This window comes from Bactrocera oleae, chromosome 6 (genome assembly GCF_042242935.1).
Source record: "Bactrocera oleae isolate idBacOlea1 chromosome 6, idBacOlea1, whole genome shotgun sequence".
NCBI classification, from domain to species: Eukaryota; Metazoa; Arthropoda; class Insecta; order Diptera; family Tephritidae; genus Bactrocera; species Bactrocera oleae.
The window spans coordinates 11,126,835-11,144,050 of NC_091540.1; the positions used below are offsets into that span (position 1 = coordinate 11,126,835).

Below are 17,216 nucleotides of genomic sequence, written 5' to 3' on the forward strand. Positions count from 1 at the left end.
ATCGATAATAATGGCCACACAATATTTGTTATAAAGTACAAAGTCACAATTACAAATTAAAAGATACGGTATCTCAGATAAATAAATAAATTCTTTGTGAGAGCAAAACAAAAACTCAAAAATATTATTTGAAAGTAGAGAATGGAAACTGACAATTTAAATATTTTATTGGAGAAAAACTAAAAAAAAATATTCTGTAAAAATTCAAAATTTGTTGGACCAGATCGTGCAAAATTTCACGCAAAAAAATTAAAAACAATAAATTAATAAACAAATTATAAAATTGCACATTGGCAAAACATTTCTTTGCAAATTTTTTGTGAAAAAAAAATTCGTTTATAAAATATAAACACAAACATAAAACTACTAAATGGTGTGATAACGCAGCGAAATGGCTAAGAAGGGTGGAGTGCAACAATTGCAGGCCGACATACAAACTGACGAGGATTTTGAGAAGTTGCTCGAGCGACCCGGCTTATTGGGTATGCAGTGCCTCGTGCATAATAAAAAATGTTCACTTTCAATTATTTTCATTATTTTATATTTCATTATATTTTTTACGCTTACTTTTTTTCGCTGATGTAGTGTTGGATATCTACTCAGAATGGTGTGGGCCGTGTTTGGGCATGGTTGGCAGTTTGCGTAAAATAAAATTGGAAATCGGCGGCGATAATTTACAACTCGCTATTGTAAGTTGGAAATTTCCACTAAGTAATTTACAGTAAATTTTTCGTTTCTTTTTTTTTAAGTGCAAAGCGGATACGATCTCTTACTTGAAGCGTTTCTGCAAGAAAAGCGAACCAACATGGATGTTCGTTACTGTAAGTGTAAAAAATTCAGTTCATAAAAAATTTAGATAGAAATAACCATGTTAGCCGGAGCAATAGAAGTAATGCAGTTATGCTAGGCTTTAATACCGTTACTCACTTTCATGCAGATAATATTACCGTATCATTTTTGTCCACTTTACAGAAAGGCAAAGCCACAAATCTGTTATTCGGCTCTAACACACCGAAGCTCATGAAACTGATAGCTCAAGAACTCGAATTGCTAAATAAGCCACGCACGTTCTATGATATTACCGAGCTACAGCCGGAGGAGGAGCGGCGTCGCAAAATAAAATTGGATACGCAAACAGAGGCGATAAATAAGGAGAAGGCGGCGAAGAAGAAAAAACGACATGATTATTTGAATATGATGACAGACACAATAATCGAGAACATACCCGATATGGGTGTGACTGTTTTTGGGCCGCAAGTTAATCGCGATATGTACAAGAAGCTGCTCGAGCCGGCCGAAAACATGAAATTACAGTGTAAAGATCGACGCGTTATCAATGTGAGTCGTGCCGATTTCGATGTGGTGAACTATGCCTGTCCCAATCCCTTGTCCGAAGATGTGCTTGAGCAATTAGATCAAAAGGATTTGATGATGTGCTTTTGGAAAATGCCAGAAGATGATCGTCGACCCATACCAGAGGTATTGAACAAATATGCGCATGAATTGACAAAGGAACGCCATGAAGTGGACGATCTTACTGAAGAGGATATTGTGCATCCACCAATTATAGTACCGATGGATTTGACAATTGAAATTGAATTACAAGGTTAATAATATTACAGTGTCATAAGGTTTTTCTTATTTTTGCTTGTACTACTTTCGCAGAGGGTGAAGAATGGGAAGAAGAACCAGAACCGGAACCGGAGCCACCACCTGCGTCCAAAAAAGCGCATTTGAAAAAAGAAGAATTACCAACGCCTGCAGTTGCAGCAGCAGCCGAGCCCGTTGAAGGTGAAGAAGAGGAAGGCGAAGAGGGCAGTGAAGGTGATGAAGGTGGTGAAGGAGGAGAAGCTGGCGAAGGCCCCGAAATGCCAGATCTACAAATGGAGCCATTTGATCTCGATTTCGATTTAGATGACGGCGAAGAAGCGGAAGACGAAGCCGAACCTGAGCCAGAGGTCGAAATTATTGTTAAAAAACGATATCGTAAGAAAATCATACGCATACCACCAATTTGGGTAGCGGGTAATGCGCGCACGCATGCGGCACTCATTTACGTATTCTTCCGTCAACAAACATCCGGTTTCCTACCGCCCGACCCAGCGCCAGAGCCGCCACATATCATTATGGCTTTTGACGCGTATAAGAAACGCGATTTGATAAGCGTAATGGAGCGACTGAAGGACGATGTGCCGCGTTATGGCTTCTTTACAAGCGACGAAGCTGTAGATGCTAAGCTGATCGCGAATTCAGCAACGAAATATTCCGATTTGCCACAAAATCCGTAAGTAATGCAAGCGTACCAACATGCATTTTAGCCAGCGTATGTGAAACTCACTGTATACGCGTTTTGAGTGCAATTCACCAGCTCGCAGTGCGGTAACTTTTATTTTTCTACATTCCACAGCACGGACAAAATTGTATTCAAGGTTAACAAGCAAACATCACATACAATGCTTTCGTTGGCCACATATGGACCGAGCTATGTTAGTCCGGACGCTGTGATTGGACATGAGGAGGCGCTTAAATTCTTCCCAGAGAGTTACAAAACAGCCGAACAAGAGGCACTCGAAATGGCCGAAAATCAATTTGTAAAACCGAAGAAGAAGAAGGTAAAAAGCTAGCAAAAATTCTATGTGTTGCCTATTACATTAGATTTTATCATATACGCCTTGCAGAAGCGTTCATCACTACATAACGTCAAGAATGAAAACGCGGAGCAAGCGCCTGCAACTAGTACTGAAGAAAGCGGTGAAAGTCGACCAACAACTGCACCTGAAGGGGAAGAGGTAGTTGTAACAGAAACACAATTAGGCGAAGCGCTACCAACGGATGGCGAACCACCGCCACCAGCAGCTGGAGAGGTTGATGAAGCGCCACGTGAAGGCAGCATTGCTGCGCCAGCAGATGGCGAAGCAGCACCAGCAACAACAGCTGAGGAAACTGCACCAACTGCAGAGCACACTGATGTTGGTGGCGGCGGTGAAGTAGCGCAGTCTGAACTACCAGCAGAATCAGAGGCACACACGGAAGCGCCGGCAGAGGCACCGCTAGAAGAAGCGCCGCCTGCCGAATAAAACCCACAAAAAAGGAACAAAAAAAAATAAAATCAGTATTTTATTTTGTATTGATAATTTTTTGGAATTTATTTCAAACAATATTTATATATTCGTAAGTGTGTATTAGTTTGTATAAAACATCTATATATATTCCTTATTTTCAGCATTAAATACACTTTAGTAATTCAAGCAAAAGCATATAACATAGATAAATAATCTTAGCTTAGCAATGTATTTAGAAATATTTTAAAATAAAAATAAATTATGATTAATTTGTAACCAAATACATAGAACTTTTCAATTCAATAATTCAAGGGATCACGTTACCACAGGAAGTTTTTAAAAATAACTAAAAAATTAAAGTGTAACAGGATTATTGACTTTAAATTCAACAAATATAATTTAATTTATGTGAACAATATATTACATAGATAAATACATCTCATATATATAATATATATGTATATATAGGGTTTATAGTTACTGCATATTATTCAAAAAACTATCTACAACCCGCGTGATGCTGCACTGCTAATGTTAATATGTAAATTTATATATAAGTTACTAAATACCACATTATTTAGCTACATAACGGTATATGCATAATTAACGCTTAGCACGCTGCCAAATAAATGGCTAAAGTGCAGCTGCCAGTGCTGCCATTTTAAATAAATGCGCCGAATACCATTTGATAGCATGAAGTGAAAACCGTTCGGCGATTCGCCAACGTCTGCCGAGGGGAGAACGTTATAGGAAAAAAAATTTCGGTGCATGCAGCATATCCAATTTCTTTACGTTGTGTAGCATTCAAAAACATTACACAAATATTTATGAGGCATACTGCTGAGTTTTGCGTTCTTTATCGGCTAAAAATATGTATCCATTACGGTTACGTAAACACGATTGTCGTGGAAAACGCAACTCTTTTTGCGTGCACTACAACACGGCGTTCATTAGCTTATTTATATGCATTAGCATTTACCATATACATAAATTCGGGATTACACTTATGAGAAAACCATTTACTGTTTAGTAGAAAAAAGATTTGCGATCCATGTGGAATATGCGTAGAAATCCATTTTCGTAGCCAGCAGCCACCAAGTGTTTGCCGTGATTATTGATATTACACTGTATAGTATTTATACGCGTACAAGTTGTTAAATTTACAGGCACACGACGTTGCTCGCTGAGATATTGCGCTTTGAGACTTTTATCAATCTAAAAATAGAAAAGCGTTATAATATACTGAAATGTGTATGCGCCTATATTTAAAATACACACCCTCGTTACTGGACCGAATACTAGTCCATATTTCTCATTGCAATTCTCTTCGATGAAACTCCAATCCGCTGTCGTAGATTTTGCATCGAATTTCGGTATATCCGTACCGTTTAAGCATTTCATATCCATTATGCCCACTGCTTGAGAACTACGCATCGAATCGCGCAGTATTTCTTTTAAATGCATCTCGCGTAAATCCAAGAGCACCACATCACCATTATCGGTGGCATTGACGAGTACATTCTGTAAGGGGTTGTAATGAATTTTATTGACGCCAGCGTTCATTTTGTCGATTGTCTCATTTTTGAAAACAATATTCGACGGATTTACAGCAAATACGCAGCGACCATCTATGTGTAGATATTATATATAAATAATAATGTTTATATGCATTTTCTGCAATATATATGTATACTCACTGTTGGGCAATGAATCGCCCATTGAGATCGCTAGCGATTGCCAGATGGGCGACCATTCCAAGTCGGTACCCTCATTTTTTGTGATTTCCTCCTTTAAAATGAACGGACGACTGAAGTGGTATAGATCGTACAAAATCAACAAGCGTCTGGCCACAATCACGGCAATCACACGCACGCCTGAGCTGTCATAATGCAACGCCATGGCTGAAAGCGTTGAAATAATGCTAAGTTTTTTGCAAATTTTTTATTTTTATTTTTATAGCAGCACAAATTACCTCGAACATTCTTCTCGCGCGTGTAAAAGAAATTGAGTGGCACATAATGCGGCAGGCCATCGATAATGAAACGATTTATATTGCTAACGCTGCTAACATCCCAATAAGCGACACAACCGTTTGCGAAGCCCGCAAATATATGCATATGCTCAGCAAACTAAATTTTTAAAGAAAATAATTTAAAATAACTGAACTTAGTTGTGAATTGCATTTGCTTACCTCGGACCAACACAGCGCCGTGCATTGTGTGTCAACAAACGGATGTTGGCTCAAGTCTTTTTTGGAGAGATCTATTGCCAGCAACCAAACTGGCTCCAATTGCAGCGTTGTAAAATTTTCTAAGTGAGTCTCAGCTGTTTCTTCACTTAGCCGCTCATTTTCAACACACAAAGGCAACGCATAAACCTTAATGGTATTTTTTGCTGTGCCCACAGCCAACAAACCTAGACGATTGGCATGCGCATCATAACCACCGCTAGGTAAAAATGCCAAGCAATGCACAGGCGCATCGGTTATATTAATGGCGTATTGTAGCTGTAAGTCGCATGACTTCGACGTGTCTGCTGATGTGACTTTGTACAGCCAAAGTAATGTGTTGCCTATTTTCGGACCCTTGAAACGCGTATATGCACGTCGTGTGCTAATGAGCAGATATTGCTCCTTAATGTCCGTAGGTAACGGCAACCAGGTCACAGTTTTTATAGCTTCGCCCAGAAAAGTGAATTGTTCATCTGCAGTGTTACATATTTTTTAATGATTGCGATAGCAATAAAATATTTTATTTACTACTTACTCTTCACCGAGGTCGTCTCTAAACGTTGCAACTGCGACCATTTCAAATCGTTCTCTCCTTTGCCAAAACTTGTATGCGGTGCCGATTTGCAAAGTTTTAAGTCGGAATTGTAATTGAACTTCATGGAAGTTGCCGTAGCCGGTATATAATTCTCATACTCGCTGCGTGCGCAAATCGTGTACTTAACGTTGACGTCACTAAATAACGGCGCTGTGCTATAATTTTGCGTAACACTGTAAATATATAATATAATGGATAATATTTAAGAAGTTATAAAATAACAAGAAAAAACGTTAACTTCGGTTGCAGCGTAGCTATAATACCCTTCACATATACAACGGTTTTTAGCAAGAACTTGATTTCGATATAAATCAACTCAGCTCATCATGCTGATCATTTATGTATATATTTTATAGGGTCTTTGACGTTTCCTACTGGGTGTTACAAACTTCGTGGCAAACCTAATATATCCCGTTCAGGGTATAAAAACGAGTATATAAGAACTTACAATTCTTTCCACAAGAGTCGAGCAGTGCCACTATAATCCGGTTCCCTCGGTGGATGCACTGTATGGTTTAAAAAAAAGAAAAAAACATTAATTCATTCACTTTATTTCAAGATCAAATTAACCACACTTACGTCTGTCCGCGCTTATTGAATTTGACCAAGCAGTTGTTGTCTTCTTCTTAACAGTCTTTTTCTTTCGCACTGCTGCCTCCCCGGAGGAACTATCACTCTCATTATTATTAGCATTATTCTCTTCATCCGAATCCACACCAGAAGACACATCATCATCTTCACCGCTCGATTCATCATCAGTTTTAATTCCGCAATCCGAATTATCGCCCTCGAAATCTTGATCGACTTCTATACTCTTATGCTGTTGTAAAATATGTTTTATCACATATTTCGTGCAACGATAGAATTTCGTCGTTTTCGCACAGAGCTTACAGATATAAACACCTTTCGAAACGGTTTCCTTTAAGTCACAGCTTGCAAAATGTTCTTTTATGGCGCCTAAATCCTTTGCTGTGAATTTACAACCTTGTGCTGGACATTCAGCTGAGCCCGTTGTTTCTAGATTTTTCGCGACCGTTTCCATAATTTTTTCAGCTTCAACAAACTCAACGTGCTACAAATCAAAGATTAACTGCAAAGTTTAGAAACAACCACATTGCAAATATATACAGCGTGGACTACTCACGTTTTTGGCATCTTTGGTGCAAAATATTCCAGTACTTTGTGAGTCTTTGAGAGCTTTCAGCATTTTTTCCGCCCTTTAAGAATTACATGTGAAATATGATAATTAATAAATATAGCGAATGAGTATAAAGCTTATAAATCTTTACATAACATAACTTACTTTTGCACCGAAGCTCGTTTCAAACGTCCCACATTGTTCAAAACGGCTTCTTTGTTCTCATCTGCGCCTGCTTTAGCCTCTGTTGCAGTCTCGTTAAGCTCTTCGTCCCCTAAACGTTTGCTACACGAACGCATATGACTTACAACGCTAAATTTCGAGTATTCTTTTTTACAGTAATCACAGGGTGTGCGCGTGTCCGTAGCACCGCAGATTTCTATGTGTAGCAGCGTGCCCAAAGCTGAGCGATAGGTGCGTTGACACATGCGACAGGTCAGCGGATATTTGCCAACGTTTGCTTTCAGAAAAGCTGTCATGACCTTCAGCACTTCATTGCGGATCGTCACATTCTGCAAAATTTGTTTTACACTCAATTAAAATTCATATATATTAACACTTTTTTGTACTCACAATTGGCGTCATTTCACCCACTATCCAGCCAACACCATAATGCGTGGCCAAATGTTTCACCCAGGTATCGCGTTGCATTTGTTGCAAGCATAGTCCACATTGTATCAAAGTTTTTTTCGCAGTTTTCGTTACAGTGAGTGCAGTGAGCACTTCGTCGGTATCGAGTTGCGAACGATTCGTTATCAACAATAGACGTTCATTAAAATTGCCGCGTGTTTCTAGATCTATCACTTTTGCTCTTCTACCTTGCTGTTTTTCGTTTGGTTTGGGCGATGCGCACTGCGCTGAGCTGTCAGGCGTGGCCAAGAGCGCTTTCGGCTTCCGTCCACGTTTTTTTGGTATTTTTATAGGTGTCTCAAACTCAGTTTTTGCTTGGCTCGCATTCATAATTTCAGTTATGTTTATACTCGAATTTAGTAGCGTCGCGTTTAAATCTTGCTGGCAACTTTCTTGCGTTATGTCAACAGCTTTCTCCGCTTCCGAAACATCGTTATAAATCATAACTTCGGTTTCATTTAGAAGCGCTGACTTTGGTTTTCGTCCACGCTTTTTACGCACTACTGGCGTACTTTCCTCATCGTTCACTGTTTCATTCTTATCTTCTGCAACAGTTTCAACTGGCAATTTGCGCTTTCTTCCGCGTTTTGTGTTGCCGACTTCCGGTGCTGTTTGCGCCAATGGTGTTGACGTTGCAAACTCTTGTGGTGCGAATGTACTCAAATCAGCATCTTTCACCTTTTCCACAGCAAGTTTTCTACTTTCATTAATCTCCGTTTTCACACACTCATTCATTGAACAATCGACTGTCTTGTCCATCGATTCGGCAGGTTCACTTTCAGTTAGCACGCTTAACGTTGTTGCAGTGACAGCATTAATTTTTGGTTTCCTGCCTCGCTTTTTTCCTGACTTGGGTTGCACAGCTACGTTTCCAGCTTCGTTGATAACTGGTTCCTTCACGTCAAGTGTTTTTGAACGCCTTTCAAGCGCGCAAGATTCTTCACTATCCACTGCTTTCCTTTCGACTATATTCTCAGAAGTACCTCCTTCATTCTTATCATTTGTGACTTCATTTACAGCAGTGTCTTCCAAGGTTGATGCCGATTTCGAGACATTTGCTGGTGGCTTCACAGTTAGTTCAGCGATGCTTTGAGTAGAATTCGATGCAGATATATTTTCAAGTTTTGCATCAAAGCGTACTTTCTTACTTGGTGCTTGTAAAGCTTTAGGATTAGTTTTCTCAGCTACAGTATCAGCGTCAGTTGCATGTGCTACGGTATCTATACTATCTTCGGAAAATCTATTACGTTTCTTGCTGTCAGAAATCCTTGTGTCTGTTACATCGGTAGGCAGTACTATTCCACCTTTTATTGAGCTTTCCTTCTCTTCTTCCCTGTCCATGGTTTTCCCTTTCTCGCTATCACTTGTATGAGTTTTAATTTTGTTCATATTTTTGTCCGACTCTTTAGATTGACTTGGTGCTTGAGAGCTAGGTTCATCATCTTCTTCTTCGTCATCGTCCGCCGGCGATGTGTCATCGGTTATATTTATGTCATCATCTGATTCATGTAAAACTCCCCAACGCTTCTTTAAGGGCACACTACGTCGATTCGTTGGCTTTCGCCTTGATACAATGTTTGACTTTCTCGTCGTAGTCTTACCAGTAGTCATTGAGCTTTTTACCGAGCTATCGCTTAGCGCAACGTGTGGACTCTCACGCTCCGCAGTGCTGTGGTCTACTTCACGTGTTTTTGTTTTTTCAGCACTGGTGGTTATTGTGAGTATTTGTTTCAGATTACTTTCAATATTATGTGTACTTGGAGAATTATGATTGAATCCGAGAAAATCAATTTTTATTTTTCCAGGCTTTTCAGCATCTTCAGTTGATGGAGTGTTTGCTTTCGCCACCTTTTCATCGAAATTTTGTTCCATTAGCTTTTCTTCGGTTATCACATGTAAAATATCACAGGTTTTTGAAGTTTCTTGAAGTTCTTCTGCCTCAGTTATTGCGGAATTTGTTGAGACTTCAAAATTCGCTGTATTGGGTTGCGGCTTCTTTTCTGAAGTGTTGCTAAGTTGATCAGTCTTTTGCGCACAACTTTTCTGTAGCTTCGCTTGAGTGTGATTTTTCTCTAAGTTACCTCCTGCCTCCACTATTTCCCGCTGTTTTACGATTGTGTTATCAGAGCTAAGTTTTTCAGCCTCGCTGGAATTGGGCTCTTTATTAAATTTAGTCAAAAGATTCTGTATGCCTTTTTTGGTTTGTTGATCAGCATCCGCTTCTATTTTAGTCTTCTTAAATGGATTTTTCGCCGGCGTTAATTTAGTTTCCGCTGTTGGAGCCTTTACAACACTCAGCAGAAGATTAGTAGTAGAAGAAGCTTGTTCAATTGGTACATCGCATAATATATGGGATTTGGTATCAGAACCAACGGATTTTCGCTTAAGTATTTTAGGTGAATGCCGAATAACCGAACTATTGGTTATTATCTCAGTTTTGCGCTTTAGTTCGTCTGATTTTAATGGCGATTCGTTAGCAGTTGTTGTATGTGGCACAGCAATTTCTGACACGACAACTTCATTAGTTGCGCGCTCACTTTCCGGTGTAGATAACCCGTTAGTACACTCGGTAACTAGCACATGTTCGGTAATTACACTTTTATTTACTTCAACCTTTGCAGTCAAATTGTGCGATAATGTCTCTGATTTCCTTTTCCCTTCCCTAGCAAAATTAGATGTGGCAGCGATCTGTGCTATCGCAGCTTCTTGCTCATTTAGTTTTTTATCTTCATTAGTCTTTTCTACCCCTTCATCTGTCTGTCGGCACAACTTAGATGTCACAGCCGTCTCTTCTATAGTAGTTTTTTTCTCATTTAGATCTTGATCTGAAGTTGCTTCGTTGCTATTTTCAGATAGCGATTTTGTTTCCTGTTTCTTTACCGATGCACTTGACGTTGTCTTCTTACGTTGCACTAAATTGATTTTGCCTTTCTTAAAGCGTGGTAATCGTCTTGGCACAGCTTTTGAATTTTCTCCACCAGCAGGCGTCACATTTTCACCGGAGACAACAATCTTGTCATTATTCAAGTGACTGGTAGGCTCCCCAGTCAATATGGAGCTTTCTGCTGTCATGACTGGAGATTCGGTTTCGTTTTTAGTATTTTTTGCGACTATTTCTGTGTTAGTTGTTTCCTTTAGCTCTTCTTCACTTGCAGTCAAAGCGTTGGGCTTTTGTGGACTGAGCACTTTATCCACTTTTATTAGGCTAACATTTGCATTGACTTCGACGGTTTCGGTATTTTTGTCACCCACATTTATAACATCCGGTATTGCTGCTGTTGTTTGACTAGTCTCTGCTGTGTTGGCAGTAGCCGGTTCCTCCGATATTTTGCACAAATCAGTTTTGTCAGCGTCAATAGCACCTTCCTCTACCGTCGTGCTGTTTTGGACCAACGCTTCACCCTCGGTGGGTAATATTTGAATTTGACTGGTATCTGGAACTTCAGCGCCAAGAGTTTTATTGATTTCTCCAATATCTGCAGAGTTATCTATTGCTTCAATTTCAAGATTTTTAACTATAATTGGACCAACTGTCGATTCAGTTAAGCTATCAGTTTGGACAATGTCGAGATTATTAACATTTTCCAAATTATTCACTTGTGATTCCTCTTGCATAGTGTCGAGGCGTTCAGTACTCTTCGTAAGTTTAAATACTTCTTGTGTGCCGATATTTGTTTGTTCATTATTGATATCTAATTTGGTTGAGGCAGCGACAGCGTTGAGAATATTCTCTTCACTGATAGTTATGATTTTACCGATTTGCACGTCATCGGAAGCCATTTCGGGTTCAAATAACTCGGACAATGTTTCAGCATTTGGCACATTACAATCTTCGAATACATCCTGCTCAATTAGTTCACCCTTTAAGCTCTCTGTTCTATCCCTATATGGAATGCGAAGAGGTGAAAAATTCATTGCGAATGAAGCATTCAAATTGAGCTCTTCCGGTGAGAGTTCGAGTTTCATATCCTCAGTTATAGGGTTTTCAGCTGCCAACGAAGCAATGAAGTCAACAGCTGATATCGGCGAGTCTGATTCATCGCCACTGTCCAGCACACAAACAGCAGATTTATTGTGTGGATTTTGATTTGAGCCGATTAATTTCTGTGGATTTGGTGGCAAAGGATTTTTGAATTGTGAAACTACAACATTTTTAGGCGCCTGGTAAATAGTAGGTGCGGAAACTGCTGCAGTTGTAGTTACAAAATCTTTATCTGTAGGAGTTGAAAGCACTTGCTGTGCATTGCTTTTATAAATTTCTGATAACTGTGACACGGGAATGTTTGGGATTGGAGTTTTTGGAGTTACGGTTGGTTTTTCTATTGAAATTGTGTTATTGCAAAGCACTGGCAAGTCTACGCTTGCTGAATTTTCTGCTGGTTGTGTCACCGTTGGACATGTTTGGGAGCTACTAGCATCATTTATGTTGCTTTTACTCAACACTCGCACGTTTTCACTTGGCTTAACCACATTTTCAGCTTTACGAACGACAAGAAAGTGCTTCGATGAATTTGCGTTTTTTAATTGTATCGCCTTAACAAGCTCAGCTATCTTATCCGAAGACAACTTCAGTTTATCCATCGATACAATCGTGCGATTGTTGAGTTTAGCGCCTTTCTGTGGCAACACATTTTTAACGGGTGAAGGCGTGATGGACACGATTTGCGTTTGAGAAATTTGTGCCGCTTTCTGCGCAATGCGTGTAGTAGCTTTAGTTTCATTTGCTTCCATTGTTACGCCTGTAGTTGACTTTATTTTCGGTGTACCAAAGCCTAATGCCGTTAGATCAATCTTTTCATCTTGTGATAAAACTTTATTCTCCAATACAATCAGACTTTTGGGAGTTTGTGTTACAGGTATGGAAACAGCAGGTGTTACGAAATATGTATTTTTTAAGAAATTATCGCTTGTTGGTTCTGTGGTATCGCCCTGGGCCGGACCCATTTGACCTACTTTAATCAACGTTGTAGGAAACGGTGTTTTGAATGTGGAAATTTTTGGTAGAGGTAAATCTTGCGAGTGTGTAACGACAGGAAATGGTTTTTTTAATGGAGAAAATAACGGAAAATTGTTAAATTGTGACTGGTCACTGTTTTGGTTGTCAAGCGCGTCATCAGTAGTGGCTTTATCGTTCAACGCTTGTGTTGGCTGCTCTAATGGATCTTTATTGACTGTTTTTACTATTTTTTCTTCGTTGGTTGGACCTATATTTTTGTCTATTACTAACGGCAAAGCTTTGGCTTTCTCTCTTGGTTCTTGCAATTGTTTTGTGATATTTGCATTATCTCTATTAGACACGTTTTTATGGTTGTTCTGTACCGGTAGTTTCTTGCAACGTATAGTGGCTTTAGGTATTTCCATTGTATTAAGTGGCTTGTCTGGAGTTTGTACAGGGTTTTTACGCATTGTTACATTATTAATGCGCGCAACCAAACGTGCAACATCAACAGCACGTGTACCAACAGTTTCCTCCTTTGTGGGCGACTCTTTGCGTGCATTTAAAGTGTAATTTCTTATGTGTACTGAACTATTAGTGATGACCTTTTCTACTTTATGCTCATTGGCGTTGGGAGTCGACACAGTTGTTGCACTTGCAGTAGCAGTATCTGCACTAAAATCGAGTACACGTGCTACATCTTGGCGAGTTTTAGCTGGTGATGGTTTTTTCGGTTGTTGGTCTTTGGGTATGTTTATAAACTCTTCCATTTCTACTTTAGGCTCAATCCAGGACATTTCTGTTGTTGTTGGCGTATGTTGTGATGGTGATATGCTTGCAATTTGTGGCGATTGTGGTGATTGCGGAGCCTGTACAGCTGCCAACTGTTGCCGTTTCAAAATCTTACATTGCAATATATATTTCACATTCTCTAAGCGGTGCTCGGGTACTATTCGTACTGTATGAGGTTCTTCGCCGGGACGCGTTATGGTTATCTTTGGTGTGACAAAAACTTTCCGTTCAACGTTAGGCGACTTGGAAGCTGTAAAATATTATTTGGGCTTATTTAAAGACACTCAAGTATAGTTTCAGTTTATTTACTAATTTTTGTATTAGCGTTATTTGCAAATATAATATATGTAGTTTAGGAAATCAATACACATTTTTGTATATATGTACGAATTATTTACATTTTGTAATAATAGTCTAATCTGATACATATATACACATACATTTTTAACTCGCTTTATTTAATTTCACATTTACTGCTATTTTAGCGAATAAAAATATTATAGAAAATATAAACCACATCTTTAATATTTAACTACCCATAAACAGGATTCGAACTATGACCCCTAACACCGTCGCTGTTATTTTCACTCCCACATTTCATACCTAAGCCAGCAAAGCATGCCAAAGTTTTGGACCGAATGCTTCATTTGTAGCAATTATTTTGAAAGTGAATTAATAAAAAAAAATGTTTACATTTTATTTGTTCATTTTAAACATAAAATATATCAATGTCATGTACTTACTGTGGCAACATGGTTAAATCTACACATACATTTATAGATAGTTATTTAAAACCTAAATACTATTTGTTATTTTAAGGTTTATTCAAAATGTTTATCATTTTTAATGACAATTTATTAAAAACAAATGGAAAAAGTGTTTTTTTTATTGTTGTAGCAATAAAACAATATTTTTTGTGAATGCTGCGACGGTGACAGTAATTTCATAAATTCGTCACTGGCACAGCTGTTCAGAAAGTAAGCAAACGCACTTTGCACTTTCTTACACAATTTTCCGTCATAAAACCTATATGATGATATATAAAAAACGAATAAAAAATGTGTAGGTAACTACTACGGTAAAGCTGAAACGCAACCACGCCTCGAACTTGCGACCTACAATTTCACGAACAACAACACTAACTACTCAACCAAGCAAGCATGAAATATATTGTGGCTAAATGTTTGACATACTATAGATTTTAAATCTAAATACTAAATTTATTAGTTTTAAGGACTCAACAATTTTTTGTGGCATGTTGGCTTTTGATATGTATTATGAAGACCTCACTTACCCGTGGTAGCCGTAATTGTTTTATTAATAGGCGTCACATTGATTTTTTGAGTAACCAATTTTTCCGATGCAGATGGTACTAATAGACAATTTTTAAATGATTCCAGTGGTTTTATTGGAGAAAATATTTGTGGTGTTGCATTAGTTGTATTTGGCGTTGATGTGCTTGTTGCAGTGCATGTTGTAGTTACAGTTGCTGGAACGGCAGCTTGTGCAGACGTTGCCGTTAATGACGAAACTTCGGTTTGCATTGGTTTATTAGCTGGTTCGGATGCCTCATTTCGTTGCAACTTATGCGAATCCCAATCTTGTACACGTTTCTTCTGTTCCTTGGCCAATACCTTTAGCTTGTGTCTTCCTATTGCTTCGGCCAATTTGCGATCTAAACCAGCCTGTTGCAATTTTTTTGGATCAATTACCATAATTTTGCGTATGACACGTTTGCTACTGTTAGAATTTTGACTTTGGTTAGAGACTGTTGAATCCATTAAGGAAGTAGAATCATGGGTCTGACTCAATTCCTTAACGGTATTAGGCTTTTGAGCTTGACTTTCGCTCACAGAATTTATTGCCCTTTCATCATCATTTGTTGTTGACATGACGGATAATTGATCATTTTTGGTGCTAACATATTCAGTGGTACTATCAGCAGTCTGCTTAGAATTTGTTGCTGCTTGGCTATCCATAGTAATCACACTGCTCACTGCAACAGCTAAATTTGTTGTTGCATTACTTTTTAGCGACTCACTATCACTCATATTTAACTATTAAACCACTTTTTTCAACTTTTATTTTTTCATTATACATATATATTACATCAGCTTCATGCATCAAACAAATACGCGTTTTTGACCACTTCACTTGTAGTAATATTTCATCTAGGTTTCGAGGAAAACACGAGAATAGAAATTAATGAAATGCACGTTCCTCTTAAACTATAAAAATTAAACACATCAATAAATTAGATCCGTTTAACAATTTTGTATTTAATTCAGTATGCACAAGACGATATTTAACATCTTAATTAATTAACTTTTAAAGGTTTTATCGCGCACCTCGTTGTCTGCTGTCTATTGAGAAATTCTGGCTAATGTCACAAATTACGGCGAAAATGTTTAAGCATGGGCCATAACACAGGGTGCATACATAAATTTTGTTTCCAGAAAATATTTAAAAATTTGTTGTATATACAATGAACTAGTCTCAGTAAACAAAGAAATCAAAAATGCAGAATAGTATATTTGTACATTTAGCTACTAGCTCACCAATATTTATTTTGTATTATTCGATTGATTTCAATGGTTAAACATTTTTACTACCTAACTTGAGTAAATCAGTCCGGCATTGCCGTTGAACTGTCATAAAGAATGGAACGAAACATTCAATGACATTTTCATCACTATTTTCGACATATTGTAAAATGTCAAACTACACAAACGAGACACATTAAATTAATGTTATTACTTTTTAATAAAATATAGAAGTATTTTTATTACTGTGCACCAGCCTAGAAAATGGATTTTCAAAATAGAGCCGGTGGCAAAACCGGCAGCGGTGGAGTTGCTTCTTGGTCGGAAACAAACCGTGACCGCAAAGAGCGACTACGACAGCTTGGTATGTTATCCACTATGCTTTTGTTGATTACTTATATACTTATTTTTCTTATAAAGCTTTGGAAACAATTGACCTGAATAAGGATCCATATTTTATGAAGAATCATTTGGGTTCATATGAATGTAAACTTTGTCTAACACTTCACAATAATGAAGGAAGTTATTTGGCACATACGCAAGGAAAGAAACATCAAGAAAACTTGGCACGGCGAGCAGCAAAAGAAGCTAAGGAGGCGCCGTCCATGCTTGCACCGGAGAAACCTCGAGTTGAACCAAAAAAATTTGTTAAAATTGGTCGTCCAGGCTACCGCGTGACTAAACAACGTGATCCTAGTAATGGTCAGCAATCTTTACTATTCCAAATTGATTATCCTGAGATCACTGAAGGAATCATACCACGTCATCGCTTCATGTCAGCTTATGAACAAAAAATAGAACCTCCAGATCGTAAATGGCAATATTTGTTATTCGCTGCAGAGCCATATGAAACGATTGCTTTTAAGGTGCCATCTCGAGAAGTGGAAAAAACCGAGGGTAAATTTTGGACACATTGGAATCGTGACACAAAGCAATTTTTTCTACAATTCTCCTTTAAATTCGAACCAAAAATTATACCACCTCCTCCACCGCAAATGCATCGCGGTCTTGGCCCCGCGGGTGGTTTCCCGATGCCGGGACCGCCGCGCCCTCACCATATGTTCAATGGGGTACCACCACCACCTCCAATGGGTGTATTACCTGTACCGCCACCACCCATGTGAGACGAGGAGACAACTCCCGTCAGCAGTGGTAACGGTTAACTGCTGCGGAAGTTGTAAAAATTTCATTTAAATCATTAAGCTACGTTTAATAAAAATGTCAAATAAATGAAACGTCAACATTTTTTATTAAAAAAGAACAAAATACAGTATTTGTATGAGATCTTTC

At 38.4% G+C, this 17,216-nt stretch overlaps 3 protein-coding genes across 3 annotated transcripts; 2 read left to right on the forward strand and 1 right to left on the reverse strand.

Moving 5' to 3' along the window:
• The first annotated feature begins 194 nt into the window (after positions 1-194).
• Positions 195-3,218, forward strand: LOC106622369 (thioredoxin domain-containing protein 3 homolog). The gene is made up of 7 exons (XM_036360886.2): positions 195-482; positions 586-689; positions 750-821; positions 973-1,606; positions 1,666-2,284; positions 2,408-2,612; positions 2,679-3,218. Exons 1-7 carry the CDS (start codon positions 392-394, stop codon positions 3,075-3,077), a joined length of 2,124 nt encoding a protein of 707 aa, XP_036216779.2. The 5' UTR covers positions 195-391; the 3' UTR covers positions 3,078-3,218.
• LOC106622372 (streptococcal hemagglutinin) lies at positions 3,116-15,800 on the reverse strand. Its single transcript, XM_014241522.3, has 12 exons — positions 14,678-15,800; positions 7,599-13,633; positions 7,191-7,537; positions 7,032-7,104; positions 6,467-6,959; positions 6,336-6,393; positions 5,828-6,060; positions 5,254-5,765; positions 5,035-5,191; positions 4,760-4,963; positions 4,341-4,690; positions 3,116-4,277 (listed from the first exon to the last, which is right to left on the reverse strand). The coding sequence occupies exons 1-12, from the start codon at positions 15,432-15,434 to the stop codon at positions 4,089-4,091; spliced, it is 9,408 nt and encodes a 3,135-aa protein (XP_014096997.3). The 5' UTR covers positions 15,435-15,800; the 3' UTR covers positions 3,116-4,088.
• A 276-nt stretch (positions 15,801-16,076) lies between these two features.
• Sf3a2 (splicing factor 3a subunit 2) lies at positions 16,077-17,199 on the forward strand. Its single transcript, XM_014246254.3, has 2 exons — positions 16,077-16,290; positions 16,347-17,199. The coding sequence occupies exons 1-2, from the start codon at positions 16,191-16,193 to the stop codon at positions 17,048-17,050; spliced, it is 804 nt and encodes a 267-aa protein (XP_014101729.1). The 5' UTR covers positions 16,077-16,190; the 3' UTR covers positions 17,051-17,199.
• The last annotated feature ends 17 nt before the right edge of the window (positions 17,200-17,216 follow it).

Excerpts from the sequence above, each read along its gene's own strand:
- LOC106622369 (XM_036360886.2), top strand. The coding sequence starts at position 392 with ATGGCTAAGAAGGGTGGAGTGCAACAATTGCAGGCCGACATACAAACT. Across the intron at positions 690-749 it reads ATAATTTACAACTCGCTATT|TGCAAAGCGGATACGATCTC; the intron begins GTAAGTTGGAAA and ends TTTTTTTTTAAG. Across the intron at positions 1,607-1,665 it reads AATTGAAATTGAATTACAAG|AGGGTGAAGAATGGGAAGAA; the intron begins GTTAATAATATT and ends CTACTTTCGCAG.
- LOC106622372 (XM_014241522.3), bottom strand. The coding sequence starts at position 15,434 with ATGAGTGATAGTGAGTCGCTAAAAAGTAATGCAACAACAAATTTAGCT. Across the intron at positions 5,192-5,253 it reads CGGCGCTGTGTTGGTCCGAG|TTTGCTGAGCATATGCATAT; the intron begins GTAAGCAAATGC and ends TTAAAAATTTAG. Across the intron at positions 4,278-4,340 it reads TATTCGGTCCAGTAACGAGG|ATTGATAAAAGTCTCAAAGC; the intron begins GTGTGTATTTTA and ends TTCTATTTTTAG.
- Sf3a2 (XM_014246254.3), top strand. The coding sequence starts at position 16,191 with ATGGATTTTCAAAATAGAGCCGGTGGCAAAACCGGCAGCGGTGGAGTT. Across the intron at positions 16,291-16,346 it reads AGAGCGACTACGACAGCTTG|CTTTGGAAACAATTGACCTG; the intron begins GTATGTTATCCA and ends TTTCTTATAAAG.